The 16,292-nt window shown below is 49.1% G+C and overlaps 3 protein-coding genes and 1 pseudogene across 3 annotated transcripts; all 4 read right to left on the reverse strand.

Annotated features, from left to right (window-relative positions):
• Positions 1-3,959: 3,959 nt before the first annotated feature.
• LOC124473706 lies at positions 3,960-6,166 on the reverse strand (annotated as a pseudogene).
• A 1,051-nt stretch (positions 6,167-7,217) lies between these two features.
• Positions 7,218-9,719, reverse strand: LOC124473376 (histone H1-like). The gene has a single exon (XM_047028713.1). The coding sequence runs from the start codon at positions 8,021-8,023 to the stop codon at positions 7,403-7,405; it is 621 nt and encodes a 206-aa protein (XP_046884669.1). The 5' UTR covers positions 8,024-9,719; the 3' UTR covers positions 7,218-7,402.
• Positions 9,720-9,724: 5 nt separating this feature from the next.
• Positions 9,725-10,355, reverse strand: LOC124473379 (histone H2B-like). Its single transcript, XM_047028716.1, has one exon. It carries the CDS (start codon positions 10,171-10,173, stop codon positions 9,799-9,801), a length of 375 nt encoding a protein of 124 aa, XP_046884672.1. The 5' UTR covers positions 10,174-10,355; the 3' UTR covers positions 9,725-9,798.
• Positions 10,356-10,511: 156 nt separating this feature from the next.
• On the reverse strand, positions 10,512-11,466 carry LOC124473381 (histone H4). The gene has a single exon (XM_047028717.1). The coding sequence runs from the start codon at positions 11,435-11,437 to the stop codon at positions 11,126-11,128; it is 312 nt and encodes a 103-aa protein (XP_046884673.1). The 5' UTR covers positions 11,438-11,466; the 3' UTR covers positions 10,512-11,125.
• Positions 11,467-16,292: the final 4,826 nt, after the last annotated feature.

Below are 16,292 nucleotides of genomic sequence, written 5' to 3' on the forward strand. Positions count from 1 at the left end.
TCATTCATTAACACTGGGGTGGGAACCGAAGCCTCGGTCCAGCCGCCAGTCACGCTCTCCTCTTCTTACCCCCTCCGCCACCACGCCAGCTGGTGTTCGGTGGACGGCTGTAACCCGCTCTCTCGGGGGGAGCAGTCGAGGGTGGAACAGGTGCCGCGGGAGGAGCAGTCTGCGTCACAGCGGCCGCTCGCGCCGCCGGACGGCGAACCCGTTTCCTCCTGCTTTGAGAGGAACCTGTGGATGCAGAGAAGGGAGCAGTGATACCTTTCCTCTGCAGGGGCATATGCCCTAGCAGGTGTTTCCTCTCCTCCTCCAGGCGCGAGAAGCGTTCGGAGGCTGACGCCACAGCCGGTCCAAACAAGTCCTCGCTAGCCACTGGAGCGTTGAGCAGGGCGGACTTGTCCGCCTCCCTCATGGCCGTTAGTGATAGCCAGAGGTGGCGATGAACTACAACGCTGTTGCCCATCGCTCTGCCAGCGCAAATCGCTGCACCCTGATTCAGGTGGAGCGCGGCGGATGCCATCCTGGCAACCCACGACGTCTCCTCTGCCGACAGCCCCTCAGGTCTCTCCGTAGAGAGCTTGGAGACCGCCGCCGTCAGAAGGGCGGCGTTCCCAGAGGCAGCCGCTGCCTGCGCATCCCAGATATACGCCTTGTCTGCCAGAGAGGCAGTAAGTTTGTCCCGGGCTGATGGCAGGGTTGCCTTCCTCGCCGTCATCCAGGTGCTTGCCCCTGGTACCAGGTAAGCCACGAGGGACGGCTCCAAGGGTGGGGGACCGGACTTCGCTGCCTCACCCAGCCCGCTCACCCTCGTGAACGGGAGGAGCGCCTTGACTGGGACGTTAGCCACCAATGGCGCTCCCCATGAGCCCTGCACATAATCTGCCAGTTTCGGCATAGTGGGGCACAAGGGCTTTGAGGCTTTCATGCGCTTTGCATGAGGGCCGACATCCCACGGGTCATCTTCCTCCACAGGAGGACATGCCGGCAGGGGAACGCCCATTATCTCAGCTGCCTTCGCGATGACCGACGGGAAGTCTGCCCTGCGAGACAGCACAGAGGAGACGGGAGTGGCGGGAGCCGACTCTTCGTCATCCTCTGAGGCTGAGGTCAACACGCGCCCTTTTACCTCAGAGAGGTGCGGGGGGGTTGAGCGCAACACGCCTGGGAAGAAAGCCTCCAAAAGAGGTTCCCGCCCAGACGCGTGCACCTCAATAGCCGCCTCGAGGTGGTCCTCAAACTCTGAACTCTCCGCCTCAGAGAGCAGAGCAGAGACCACATCCTCGAGGGGCTCCTCCACCTGAAAGAAGTCGTGACGCAGCCGCCTCTCCGAAACGGAGAGACCAGCGCACGACAAGCAGACAGGAGAGTCCAACAAACAGTCTCTGGCATGCCGAGGTCCCAAGCACACGAAACAAAATTCGTGGTGGTCTCCATCGGCTTCCAAGAAACGGCACCGGCATTGGGCTCTTAAAAGAGCCTTGCGCGGAAGCGGCGGAATGGAAAAACTCATTTTAGGATAATTCTTAATCTTAAAGCCACTAAATTCGAGCAATCCGTGCTGAATTTTTTGGGAGGATGAGTGACAGCTGTCACCCCCTTATATAGGGCACCTGTGTGAGTGACAGGTGCGGATACATTTTGATCTTCAGTCATTAGCTGCACTAGGCAGCGGGTAAACCAATAGGAGCAGAGCTCCCCTATGGGGCGGAGCTCCACGAAATAGAACCGCACCTATCACTCACACAGGTGCCCTATATAAGGGGGTGACAGCCGTCACTCATCCTCCTAAAAGTCTTGAATACAGCCGGATTGAATAAGCCGAGCTGGGCCTGCAGTCCTATGGGGCTCCGCTCCACTCATAGAACTGGAGTTACCTCCATTAACTATCGTTCTATTTCGTGGAGCTCCGCCCCATAGGGGAGCTCTGCTCCTAATGGTTTAGGCGGAGCAAGCGAGGCCAGATATACCCCCAGCGAGACTAGATCTAAAAAGACACATCATCTGACAAGGCACCGAGGACAGACCTGCTGATGTAAATAATACATAGGGTCTGTCCTCCCGGTCAGGCCGCTACTGTGACACAGAGAGCCGTCCAGGGTAAGAAAACAGGGGAAGTTTACTTAAAAACTCATGTTGTTTCTCTTGCCTGCACAACAGCTTAGCTGGAGGGGCAACATAATACATACAGTAAAGACATCTCAACTGAGAATGTCTGCCTGTCCCACATTTGGCGATATAACGATAGTTAATGGAGGTAACTTCAGTTCTATGAGTGGAGCCGAGCCCCATAGGGGAGCTCTGCACCTAATGGTTTACCCGCTGCCTAATGCAGCCAATGACTGAAGATCAAAATGTATCCGCACCCATCACTCATACAGGTGCCCTGTATAAGAGGGTGACAGCCGTCACTCATCCTCCCAAAAGTATTAAATACAGCCGGGTTGAAAAGTCGAGTTGGGCCTGCAGCCCTATGGGGCTCCGCTCCACTCATAGAACTGGAGTTACCTCCATTAACTATCGTTCTATTTCGTGGAGCTCCGCCCCATAGGGGAGCTCTGCTCCTAATGGTTTAGGCGGAGCGAGCGAGGCCAGATATACCCCCAACGAGACCAGATCTAAAAAGACACATCATCTCACAAGGCACCGAGGACAGACCTGCTGATGTAAATAATACATAGGGTCTGTCCTCCCGGTCAGGCCCCTACTGTGACACAGAGAGCCGTCCAGGGTAAGAAAACAGGGGAAGTTTACTTAAAAACTCATGTTGTTTCTCTCGCCTGCACAACAGCTTAGCTGGAGGGGCAACAGAATACCTACAGTAAAGACATCTCAACTGAGAATGTCTGCCTGTCCCACATTTGGCGATATAACCAACGAACAACTCGCATCTAGGGCCCACAAGAACCTAGCAAGTTGTCATCTCGCTACACCTGATCCACCAGCCATGCTGAGGACAGAATTAGCAAAAGATGAGGAGGAAACGTCCAACAGATAATATTGCACAAATGGTGAAGGCGACGACCAAGACGCTGCTTCACAAATCTCCTCCACTCCTACACCCCTGAGGATGGCGGCTGAGGCTGCCACTCCTCGGGTGGAATGAGCCCGAATGCCAGGGGGCATGGAACATCTCATAGACTCGTACGCGAGACCAATAGCCTCGCAGAGCCAGTGAGAAAGTCTCTGTTTGGAGAGTGGCAAGCCAGCTCTCGATCCACCGTAGCAGATCAGTAACTGGGGAGAAGATCTGATACTTGCTGTGCATTCCAGATAGCGCGACAGAGCGCGCACTGGGCACAGCCTATGTAAGCGCCTTTCCTCCTCTCCGCTGTGCGGAGGTGGGAAAAAGGCTCTCAGTTCGCAGCTCTGTGCCCTGAACGCTCGGCTAATCACCTTGGGGATAAAGGCCGGGTTAGGACGCAACACTGCTCTCGTTCGATCACCCGAGATGATCAAACAATCCGCGCGTGTCGACAAAGCGCACAAGTCGCTCACTCGCTTAGCCGTAGTCAAAGCGAGGAGCAGGCTCGTTTTGAGAGAAAGCAGGCGTAATGACACATTGTCTATGGGGTCGATAGGTGGTCAGCACAGAGCGTCTAACACCAGAGATAAATCCCATGTAGGTGCTGACGCTCTCGGAGATGGCCTGAGCCTACACACCCCAGCCAGAAAACGCTTGACCAGCGGGTGGCTGAACAGTGTTGTCTTGGCGAACCCTTCGTGACATGCCGAAATGGCAGCCGCGTAAACACGCACAGTGCTCGCGGCTAAGCCCTCGTCAAACAACGATTGTAAGAAACACAAGAACATTTCGACCGGACATGAGACCGGGTCAAGGTTCCGTTTTCCACACCATTGTGCAAAGGCTTGCCAGCGCGACGCGTACCCTCTAGCAGTAGATTGTGCGCGCGCACCCAGAATGGTCTGAATGACAGCATCAGACAGACCCCTGCGCTCTAAGAGCTCCCTCTCAGTAGCCAGGCCATAAGTGGGCCTCCGATCACTGGAAGGCTCTTCACCAGGCCTCCGGCCTGAGAGAGCGCATCCACCTGGTGAGGTATGGGCCAAGGCCCGCCTACCAGCATCCCCATCAGTTCCGGGAACCACGGGGCTCCGGGGCGATCGGGGGCTATCAGAATGACCGACAGCCCCTCCGACCTCACCCGAGCCAGCAAGGGAAGGATGGAGGCCAGAGGTGGAAATGCGTACAGTAGACCTCTCGGCCAGGAACGGTGCGCGAACGCATCGACTCCCAGCGGAGGTCTGTCCTGTGCGCGCAGCGAGAACCACAGAAGACACTGCGTGTTGGCTTGTGACGCAAACAGATCCACCTGTGCTCGGCCGAAGCGTGCCCAGATAAGAGAAACGATGGACGGTTTCAACCTCCACTCGTCCTCTCTCGGGCCGCCCCTTGACATCAGGTCCGCTCCCTCGTTGAGCGATGAAGTGATGGAGAGCGCACCCCTCCCTGTCTGTTGATGTAAGCCACCGTCGCTCTGTTGTCGGATCTGACGAGAACGTCTTGATCCTTCACCACCAGCGCGAAATGGCACAGAGTCAGTCGAACCGCTTCGAGCTCCAGGAGGTTGATGTGACGCGTCTCTGACGGTTCCCATCTCCCTCCTATTAAGCCCGCCTGACATACTCCACCCCACCCGGTCAAGGACGCGTCCGTAAAGACCGGGTAGAGAGATGTCACTCTGCCCATGTCGACTCCGCGCGTCAAGACACGCGGGTCTCTCCAATGGTTCAGATCGGCTTTGACTGATCTCGGTATCACTAGCAGTCTGCGGCGGTGTCGCACCGGATCCAACCGCAGCTGAGCGAACCATCTCTGCAGCTTGCGCATGTATAACAGGCCTAATGGCACAACTACTGTACATGCGCCGCCGCCATCAACCCCAACAGGGACATCACCGACAGTGCGGTGATTGTGCGTGAGACCCGGAACGCACGGAGAGCTATGGAAATAGCCTCTCTCCTTGGTGCAGACAGTCTGGCTCTCATCCCAACAGTGTCCAAATGGATACCTAGGTAGGTAAACTGTTGAGCGGGCCATGGAGCGCTCTTCTCCCAGTTGACAGCGAACCCCAACTGGCTGAGCTGAGTCACCAGTGAGGTCGCGTCCTGGATAGCTCTGTCCGGAGACTGAGCTAGAACTAACAGGTCGTCGAGGTACGCCAGAATGCGTATTCCTCTCCGCCGTAACGGTTCCAGAGCTGCTTCCACGCACTTGGAGAAAGTCAGAGGAGCCAGCGCGTACCCAAATGGCAGGCGCGTGTACTCTTACTTTTTACCTTCAAAGGCAAAAAGCAGAAATCTCCTGTGCTTCAGTTTGATAGGCACATGGAAATACGCGTCCTTCAGATCTATGCTGATCCCAAAGTCGTTCCGCTGTACACAAGTCAGCAAACGCTTTATCGTCAGCATGCGAAAGGGCCGTTTGGCCACACTCTCGTTGAGCACCCTCAGGTCTAGAATCGGTCTCATCCCCCCGTTTCTCTTGGGAACCAAAAAAATGTCGAGTAGAGACCCAAGTTCTCCTGATCTCTGGGGACGGGGATCACTGTCCCTTTGGTCAGCAAGCTCGCTATCTCCTTCCGGAGTGCTTTCAGCGGGTAGGACAAGCGTGCCTCCCTCACTCCTCTGAAAGGAGGGGGTGCGCATGAACTGGATGGCATAACCCACTCTCAATATCCTGTCTAGCCAGCTTGGCAGTGAGCTTGACACTCGCCACTCTGCATAACGCAGAGAGAGCGGGCATGCGTTTACCTGCGGAGGCACAGACAGGAAACGGCCGTACTCTCGTCTGACCCCAGCCGCCGCTGTGCACCGAATCGGCGGCACAGCCCAAGGTGGGGTCAACTCGAAAGGGCTGGGGCAGCGCCTCCTGACCAAGAGAGGTCTGAGCTCTGTCTGAGCTATATGCCTCGAGAGGTCTCACAGCGCGGCCAGAGCTCTGGGTGCACAGCCGCAGCGAAGGCTCTTGTAATGTGACAACAGAGCCACCCGCTGTGTCATGGTGCACAGAGCCCTGCACATAATCTGCCAGTTTCGGCATAGCGGGGCACAAGGGCTTTGAGGCTTTCATGCGCTTTGCATGAGGGCCGACATCCCACGGGTCATCTTCCTCCACAAGAGAGGCCGGCAGGGGAACGCCCATTATTTCAGCTGCCTTCGCGATAACAGACGGGAAGTCTGCCCTGCGAGACAGCACAGAGGAGACGGGAGGGGCGGGAGCCAGAAGAAAGCCTCCATAGGATGTTCCCGCCCAGGCGTGTGAACCTCAATAGCCGCCTCGAGGTAGTCCTCAAATTCTTAACTCTCATCCTCGGAGAGCAGAGGCCACATCTTCGAGGGGCTCCTCCACCTGAAAGAAGTCGTGACTTAGCCGCCTCTCCGAAACGGAGAGACCAGCACACGACAAACAGACAGGAGAGTTCACGAACTGTCCCTGGCATGCCGAGGTCCCAAGCACACGAAACAGAATTCGTGGTGGTCTCCCATCGGCTTCCAAGAAACGGCACCGGCATTGGGCTCTTAAAAGAGCCTTGCGCGGGAGCGGCGGAATGGAAAAGCTCATTTCGGGATATTCTTTAATTCTTCAAGCCACTAAATTCGAGCAACCCGTGCTGACGTTTTTAGGGGAGGACGAGTGACAGCTGTCACCCCGTTATATACGGCGCCTGTGTGAGTGACAGGTGCGGATACATTTTGATCTTCAGTCATTAGCTACACTAGGCAGCGGGTAAACCAATAGGAGCAGAGCTCCCCTATGGGGCGGAGCTCCACGAAATAGAACTAGTCTGGGTGAATACTGGGTGAATTCTGACTGGCTGGAGCGGCATGTTCGTTTTTCATTAAAAACAGCACGACTGGAGCTCATCACTTATCACAGTTCAATTTGACTGCGCATCCTCTTGGATTATCAGTAAACGCGTTAAACCATTAACATGTGCATCCGGACCCTACAATCCACTTTATCTTGTGCCTCATCTCGAAAAGGAAGTTCCCCCTAACGAGTCCCTGCTCTCATGGTGGCAGCCACCACTTACTCCGTTTGGCTAGTGTGAAACTGTGCTGAAGCAGTCCCCAAAAGTATTTTCTAAATCGTTTGTTGATCATCAACCCAACCAGTCAACGAGGACGCTTCTGAGACAAGCTAAATCGGGTCTGTATGGTTATGTCTGAGACCAAGCTAATTTAAGGTGCAACAGAAGTGGCCTGTAATAAAGTTCCAAAGTCTACAAGTTAACTGAGCGATGAAACACCAACATGTCTGTGAACGTGTTTGGTACAGGGGCAAACAACATGGACATGCGCTTTTCAGGAAAGAGGTGGTTGGCTCTTAAAAGAGCCTTTTTTTATTTGTGATACCGTCACAGACGCGGACTAAGGTTTACTTCTTCTTAGGCGTTGCTTTCTTTGCCCTGACCGCCCTGGGCTTGGCGGCTTTAGGCTTGGCTGCCTTAGTTGCCTTCTTGGGGCTCTTGGCCACTGTTTTCTTGGGAGTTGAGGGCTTCTTCACCTTCTTGGGGCTCTTGGTTGACTTCTTGGCAGCCGCGGGCTTCTTAGCCTTCTTGGGTGGCTTCTTGGCAGCCGCGGGCTTCTTCGCAGCGACCTTCTTGGGCGACTTTTTAGCAACTGCGGGTTTCTTGGCGGCTGCCTTTTTGACTTTCGCAGCGGCGACCTTCTTCACGGGCTTCTTTGCCTTGGTATCCGCCTCCTTGTGGATCTTAAAAGAGCCAGACGCGCCCGTTCCTTTGGTCTGGACCAAGGTTCCTTTGGTGACGAGGCTCTTCACTGCGATCTTGACGCGGGAGTTGTTCTTCTCTACGTCGTAGCCGCCGGCCGCCAAGGCTTTCTTGACCGCTGCCAGGGACACGCCGCTTCTCTCCTTGGAAGCGGACACGGCCTTGACGATCAGCTCGCCGACGCTGGGTCCAGCTTTCTTGGGCTTGGCTGCCGCCTTCTTCTTGGGTGCCTTGGCTGGAGCGGGAGCTGGAGCGACTTCTGCCATGTTTAAAACACTCGTGGGGCGTGTGAAATTTGAATGTGCAACGCTGCTCTCTGCTGTTGAGTAGCGCTGCGGCGATCAGAGGGCTGTGTTTAAATACGACATGAGAACTGTGTAGACTCAACCCCCGGCCCGGGGTTTCTCCGTTGCTGCTATCTGTTCGCAAGTTTGTGCTTTCTGCCCGGTGAAGAACGGGCAAAACATCCGCGTTGGAATTGTTCTGCGTTCTAAAAGTAAATCAGGCTGCAAACAGCCTTTTTAACGTTCACAACAAGACGGTATGTGGACCGAAGGCACTCTGGGTTTTTTTGTGGCCGGCTCAAATCACTGTCGTTGGCCTCGCTGAAGGAGCTGTGCGCACCTTGTTGTCTGTGCCATTTGCCCCCAATAGTGTCTAAAATTGCTGGCGTTGACAACGAGCAAACGTTTTCTAGAGAAACAAATAATTTGCCGAAAAACGTAACTGCTTTAGAATACACAACTGGGGTACGAGGGACTTTAAAAAGGGACTCTTATGGGGGATACAAAACACAGTGTGTGGCTGTGGACCGGACGTTGGGGAAATCTTGGTCTCCCTATTGCTCTCCTTCCCCTATAGTTGGGAACCTACAAGGACACAGGTCTTACTGTAAGACTGACAGTGGCCTACAGCACACTGCGCAGTATGAGCCGGACTCGTTAGTGAATGTCCATGTTGTTGGTGATGGGGAATGCATTAGTCGTGAGGACTTTTTATTTATCTCATTAGCTTGTCTTCAACAGCTAGAACCAGCCAGGATATCCAATTCAGAAGTCTTTATTCGATTGATGCTCCAATCTAAGTTTACATTCTTTCGAGTTTGATAATCTACTGTTTGATAACTTAGTTGCATTCAACTCAAATCATAAACTTCGTTGGACTTGTTTTTAGATATATTTTTTTAGTCTCTCCTTTCGCGCCTCTCCACCAAAGGACTGACTCTGAAGTCGCGCGCCCGATGACATTGCAGCCACGAGACAAACTGCACAGCTGCAACAGTGGTGCCAACGGCACATGATTACTAATCATAATTTAAAAAAACAACAGCCATTGTGTAGCATGCTCTCATTAATATGTACATACGTGGAAAGAATGCAAATGTATCGATAATTCATATCTAATTCCCTCAAGATGGCCTTCCAAAACCTGGGCTACACAGGCACATTCTGTAAAGACCATGTGAAGATTGTTGAGGAAATTAGACGGTAGTATATTGCACTGTAGTATAGTATTTGTGTTCATCATACATTGTTATCGAGATGTTTTGGTGTGCTTAAACTATTGAGACATTGATCCAATCGTTTTCACCGCGCCTGGTAGCTGAGGTGGTACTACGGCAATACTGTGAAACGATACACTTGGGGTTCTCTGCAGCAGCCTACTACTCAAGTTCCATTTGTACTCGAGGCTTTGGGTAAAAACGTCTTGTAAATCAGCAAATGGACTGACGCACATTGAAACGTTAGCCTGCAATTAACAAGTAAATGATCCATGGTCAACTTAGCCATCGGAGCCTATTCACGTGTGATCCACCATCATGATTTCGCAAATCATGATATGGTATTTAATAAGGTGGTGACACTTTCGGCTGTACAGAAGAGTGGACTATCCTGTCCTAGTTCACAATAGTGTTTGGAGTTTCACGTTAAAATACACCAGTACATTTGAACTAGTGCGATGGACTTTCCTCAATTGCAAGACACAAGTGGGTGGCTCTTAAAAGAGCCTTTGTGGTGAATTTGAAGCGACGCCCGTTTGTTTACTTGGAACTGGTGTACTTGGTCACTGCCTTGGTGCCCTCGGACACGGCGTGCTTGGCCAGCTCACCGGGGAGCAGAAGGCGGACAGCGGTCTGGATCTCCCTGGAGGTGATGGTTGATCGCTTGTTGTAATGAGCCAGGCGAGACGACTCCCCGGCAATACGCTCGAAAATGTCGTTGACGAAGGAATTCATGATTCCCATGGCCTTGGAGGAGATACCGGTGTCGGGGTGGACCTGTTTCAACACCTTGTACACGTAGATGGCATAGCTCTCCTTCCTGGACTTTCTGCGCTTTTTGCCGCCCTTCGCGGCGGTCTTGGAAACGGCTTTCTTGGAGCCCTTCTTGGGCGCGGGCTTTGCAGGCTCAGGCATTGTCAATGTCGTTCCGACAAACAAATGGTTTAGTCGGGCGGGAGATTACCCGGTATATATAGTGGGAGACATGCAAATTTTAAGGCACGCCTCCTGCTAGTCTCTGCATACAGCTGGGAAACGACTTTTGCAAGCTATTCTGAAATCTGCTGCGTTTGCCTGGGATTTACCAACCCCCTAACCATTCCAGTAATCATAAACTGACAGTCATGATTACTTAAAATAAATAATTTTTTACACTTCAATGTACCTTTTACACTTCAAAGAATCAAGCTCGGAAATTAAGCAGAACTCACTTGGCAGTTTACCGCCTAGTTTAACCAGAAGCACGTGGTGATTGACGTTGGAACCTTGGTTTTGGTGCAGTACCACGCGAGACCCCCATACATCCAGGGCTGAGTCGGTAGGTGCGTTCGACTTCATGCAGCGCCGGTGCTGCATCAAGTCGAACATACCTAGTGTTATCTACAACAGTTTTAATAAAGCATTAGATGAGCAGATGCTAATATCTAAAGTCACGCACAGTACAGACTGATACTTCTCGGTCAAACGCTCTCGCCCTGTACGGCTAATAACTCATTTATAGATGCCATAGCCCAAATTGCCTTTAAAAACAGTTGAAGCCTAAATAATGAACTCCTTTACAATACCATTGGCTCAAATGATTCGGATACGCCATGACCACCGAAACAGAAACTGAACGAAACTTTTAGAGCAATTGTCATTATATTTGATCCGTTCAAATGCGCCTCAAAATGGTGGACGAAACTGGACACATCAACCGGTATTGTTCGCAGTGTTTTGCTCCCGTAAATTACATAATCATATAAAATTCATTTCACAATTTGGACACCAAACACCCGGTGCATGGAAATATTGTTTCTGATGCGTTACATGTGGGTGGCTCTTAAAAGAGCCTTTAAGTTGAATATCGGTTTGCCTGCTTGATAACTTAGCCGCCGAAGCCGTACAGAGTACGTCCCTGGCGCTTCAACGCGTAGACCACGTCCATGGCGGTCACGGTCTTCCTTTTAGCGTGCTCGGTGTAGGTCACGGCATCACGGATGACGTTCTCCAGGAACACTTTCAGCACGCCGCGTGTCTCTTCGTAGATCAAGCCTGAAATACGCTTCACGCCACCTCGGCGAGCCAGGCGGCGGATGGCGGGCTTGGTAATACCCTGGATGTTATCACGGAGAACCTTGCGATGACGCTTGGCGCCTCCTTTTCCGAGTCCTTTGCCTCCTTTGCCTCTTCCTGACATGCTGATATCTCTACTTCGCTGACAGTGTCAATAGTGGTCTTGCTTGAACAGCGCCGGGATGTTTATGTTGACTAAGCGGACGTGAAGGAGGCCAGTTCTTTACTTGGAGAGCGTTGCAATGGGAGGGAACTTAAGTCAGAGAGGGAAAATATAGGCTATTAGTCCACATTTATAGATTAAGTTGTTTTCATTTATCAGAGATATGTAGACGTCCTTGTACATATTATTATTTGTTTGACATTTGATAAACACCTGGCTTGAGACACTTCAGACTAGATAGCTAAAACAGGCCTATAATTGTAATCTGAACGATTTCTGGCGATGGAGGACCTCGATTTTACGGAGCCCCAGACTGAAATGCTAATTCGTGGGCACGAAATGCTAACACGTTTCAAAGTCAATAGCTTCTCAACAACATGAACTAGGAGCGCCAAAATTACGTCAAACTGTTGAAGACTGTTGACTGAAGATGTATGCATTCACGCTGCACAGCCTTTATGTTGTTCATTTTAATCTCAAATTAAATGCGTCAAATGTGTGGATAAGAGTCTTCTAAATTACTAAAAATGACTAAATGGAATGTGTCACGTGTAATCTCATTACAGTTTTTCTCAATTGGTTTGGCTCATTTCACGAAACAGAAATTACATTCTCAAAACAACACGTGCAAACCTCCAAACCGCTGGGCACTTTTTCACAACAGATTGGAATTGGTTATTCCTTTAATCAAATTGCAATTGTATTAGCACATCCTTGTAAATGACAAGTGCAATTGCCTACAGTTTGCACACATTTCAAATGATTTCGCACATCTTTGAAATGGTTAGGTATAATTGCCTTCAATTAGGCCAACTATCCATTGAAAATATCTTGCTGGTCTAAACTGACTGTTGTTTTTCAGTCAAGTGGTTGTTCTCTGCAAAACATATTGGCATAATTTCCTCGTGTACATCATCACCTGCACAATAGTTCACTCCACTGTCAAAAACCTTTCAGGCACATAATACCATGAAAAACATCATGGTATATACTGTAATATGGATCTCTTGGATCATCTGCTTACAGTCATTGTCAGGTGCAACTAGAACTTTACTAAACAAGGGGACACATCCGATCACCAATCACACAGTAAGTTTAGTTAGCTGACAGGAGCTATCCAGGAGTATAAATCCTTCCATCAAATATTTAGAGCTTGTCCCAGGCCAGCTCGGGGGAAACATCACTAATTGTGCTGCCATTTCAGAGAATGGTGTAGTCACCCACATTCCCAGACTTGGCCAATACAATACCCAGACACTCCTGGTGTCCTTGGACTGCCTGCACTCCGATCTTATCCCTCTACATGAGACCACTTTCTTACATTTGTCATTGTGTGGGACAATGTAAGCTTCCACTGTCACCCACTCATCAGGATTCACTGCCCATCAAAGAATGCTGATTCCTTAGTCCTATCCAGGAGGTTTTTTCTGCTTGGAGGTGGAGGGTTCATGAGCATCGGGCTCAAAACCAGAGCTCCCTGCTCCAGACAATGGATGCTGCTTGTGATGATGTCACGGCAGATCAGTGTAGGGGATTGTTGAGGCATGAACAACAATTCTTCCCCTGTTGCATCGTAAGGGAGAACATCAGATGTGATGTCAATGAAATCTGTGGCCAGACAGACAGTGAGGACGACAACTAGTGAAACTCCAGCTTTGCTTTACTTTCTTACTGTATGTGTTTCCTTCTTGCCATGAAATGCACCCTCTGCAACTCTGACTAGGAAGGGGTCAGATGCCTGAAAGGTACCGTGGTTACTCATACTAGTCCCCTCAGTGTACAATAGGAATCATTTGATGCTGGGATATACAGAACAGACAATAGAGGAGGTGCATTTCATGCCAGGCTTACTGTAATGCACCCCCTGCTAACTCTGACTAGGAAAGTGTCACTTGCCTGAAACTTACTGTGGTTACTCATACTACTAGTGTAGGTTATACATAATGTTTGTTTTGATGTGCTTATTGTATGAAATTATATTGTGCTGTACACATTTCCTGTAACAGTAACCATGATGTATGGCAATTACAGTAACAATTTCCATGGCAGTGTAAATGCAATATGTGATGTGAAACCTTGTAGGCTACTCTTGAATTACTGTAATCTTTTTTCTGTTTGATACACATTTACATTTGACATGTATTCATTTAGCAGACGCTTTTATCCAAAGCGACTTCCAAGAAACAGCTTTACAAAAGTGCATAGGTCAATGATCCTAAACAACGAGATAGCCCCAAAAACATTGTGGTTAGCCAAAACATGAAGCATACATTACAGTATTGTTGCTTGCTTTTCTACAGGTACACTCTTACACTTTTGAGGTTCATGTTGTTTAGTTGTAACTTGTTTGGCTACATGCTCTTATGGTTCTTCTCTTTGGCACTTACTGTATTTGGGTTTTTCACAATGTATGCTTCATGTTTTGGCCGCCCGAAATGTTTGGGGCTATCGCGTTGTTACTGTATGATTAGTGACCTATGCACTTTTGTAAAGCTCTCTTGGAAGTCACTCAGGATAAAAGCATCTGCTAAATTAATAAATGTAAATGTAAATTGAGACACATTGTATTCTGGAAAGAAAACATCTACTACAGTAAATGTAGCACAGTGCACATAAGGGATATTTCTAAGGTTCACTGCCATACTGACAAAACATCTAAACATTTTGACCTGCAGTGTTTACACAATGCCAAAGGGACTTTTCATTTTGGGGGCACTGACTATTTGTATGAGAAAAGGATTTAGTTTTGACTGATAAGTTGTCTGTTTTAGGAAAGAGATGACCCTTTGCAGGTGTTCCATGGTGTTTTGCTGAACCATCTGGGTTATTTTGGCAAATTTATTTAAAGGTTTGAGAATGTTCTCCTTTTTCTCGAGAGATGAGCCAAAGCAATCGAGAAGCAACTTTGCTTGAAGTGTTCATCCCTACTGCATTTCCCAAACAGTTGGCAGCAGTAGCAAGGCAAGGCAAGTTTATTTGTATACCACATTTCAACAACAAGGCAATTCAAAGTGCTTCACATAAAAGCATCAAAACATAATGCAAAAGAAACAAGATTAAAAACAGTCAAGAATAATCAATAAAATATTCAAAATAGTCAAAAAGCAAGAAAAACAATAAAAGTTGCAATGCAGTTTGAAACGAAATGTGGGGTCGAAATTCAGAAATTTATATCCTCCATTCCCAGATGACCTGAGGGGTCGGGATGGTTCGTAAGGTAGCAGCAAATCACAAATGTATTTAGGCCCTAAACCACTCAGTGCTTTATAAACCAGCAGCAGGATTTTAAAGTCAATTCTTTGTTGGACAGGAAGACAATGCCATACCTGCAAACTCTGAGGGGCTGATTTCTCCGCTTCAATAATACCAATTAGTAATGTATTTTATATAGTTGGAAAGCCTGAGTAGTCACCTTTACAACGAGGTTCTACTTGTAAGGATCGTGCATTTGTCGAATAAGCAACACAGCTAACCATGTGGGTAGCGGCCCAAATACATTTGCCAATCCCCTTCACATGGGTCTTGACCTCGATCTTTAGCCAGGCCCAGCTCCATTTGCACCTCAGCCTTGAGTCAAGCTGTGCTTTATAAATTGAATCCTTCTCTTTAAGGTCGCTCATTCTGGAAAACAATTGTCAATATTTTATGGGCTGGACTTTTTCATGGTCATAAACATTTGTTAAGGCTAACTCCGACTGCATTAAATCAACGACAAATCATCCACCAGAGCAGGTGTTTCGATCGCTCATTAAACCAAACACCAATTGGTCTTGTTTCATTACATGTTCGTTTTCATTTCGCTCATATTTTACGACAATATATAGATTAAAAATCAGATAACAATACTAATGCAGTGGAGGAGATAGCCTTGCCAAAATCCTTCACATTGAACTAGCTCTAACATTGTAGGTAGGCTACTGCAACACATTTTGCCTGCAACACTGCAAAACATTTTGCCTTTTCAAATAAGACGCTACAGTTCACTTGAGTGTGATTGTCCAAATGACTGTCCTGACTGTCCTGACTGCCCCCCCCCCCCCCCCCCCCCCCCCCCCATTTTTCTTTTGCAGTTTGCAGGTATGCAATGCAAACACCTCAGAACTGGAGTGATGTGATCCACTTTCTTGGTCTTAGTGAGGACTCGAGCTGCAGCATTCTGAATCAGCTGCAGTTTTCTGATTGACTTTTGACATAGACCTGTGAACACACCGGTACAATAGTCGAATGTCTCGATATGGCTGTTCAGGTTGAGGTCTGAATCCATAATTATACCAAGAAAAGTACCTGTAAATAGAGTTATTGTCACAGAATGTGCAATGTGGTCGACACTGTGATGATCCGAGTAGGTATAGTAGTAGGTAGCAGAGTTGGTTGTCTTTGAATTATCAATCTGTAGAACGTAGGTGTCATTTCCTGCTTTGTCTACTGAGACCAACATGTATTTACTTTTCACATTTCCGGTGTTCTCAGATCTTTGGTGGCCATAACAGCGACCCTTTTAAAGGTCACATGATATGCTCTTTTTGGATGCTTTTATATAGTCCTTAGTGGTTCCCTATTACTGTATCTGAAGTATCTTTCCCGAAATTCAGCCTTGGTGCATAATTACAGCAAACGCGCTGTTTCTGTGTCTGTAGCTTTAAATGCTAATGAGGAGGAGAGGGGCGGCACCATGCACTAATGTTTACAGTGGATGTATCGCAATGGCTCGTAGACCCGTTGCTGTAAGATGCCTCGAATTTGCCCATTTTCTTCTGATAACCCTGGTTTGCAGAGCTGCACACTCAGTAATTTCAATGTTGGGAAAGGCAGATAT

Source organism: Hypomesus transpacificus, chromosome 11 (genome assembly GCF_021917145.1).
Source record: "Hypomesus transpacificus isolate Combined female chromosome 11, fHypTra1, whole genome shotgun sequence".
Lineage (NCBI taxonomy): Eukaryota > Metazoa > Chordata > Actinopteri > Osmeriformes > Osmeridae > Hypomesus > Hypomesus transpacificus.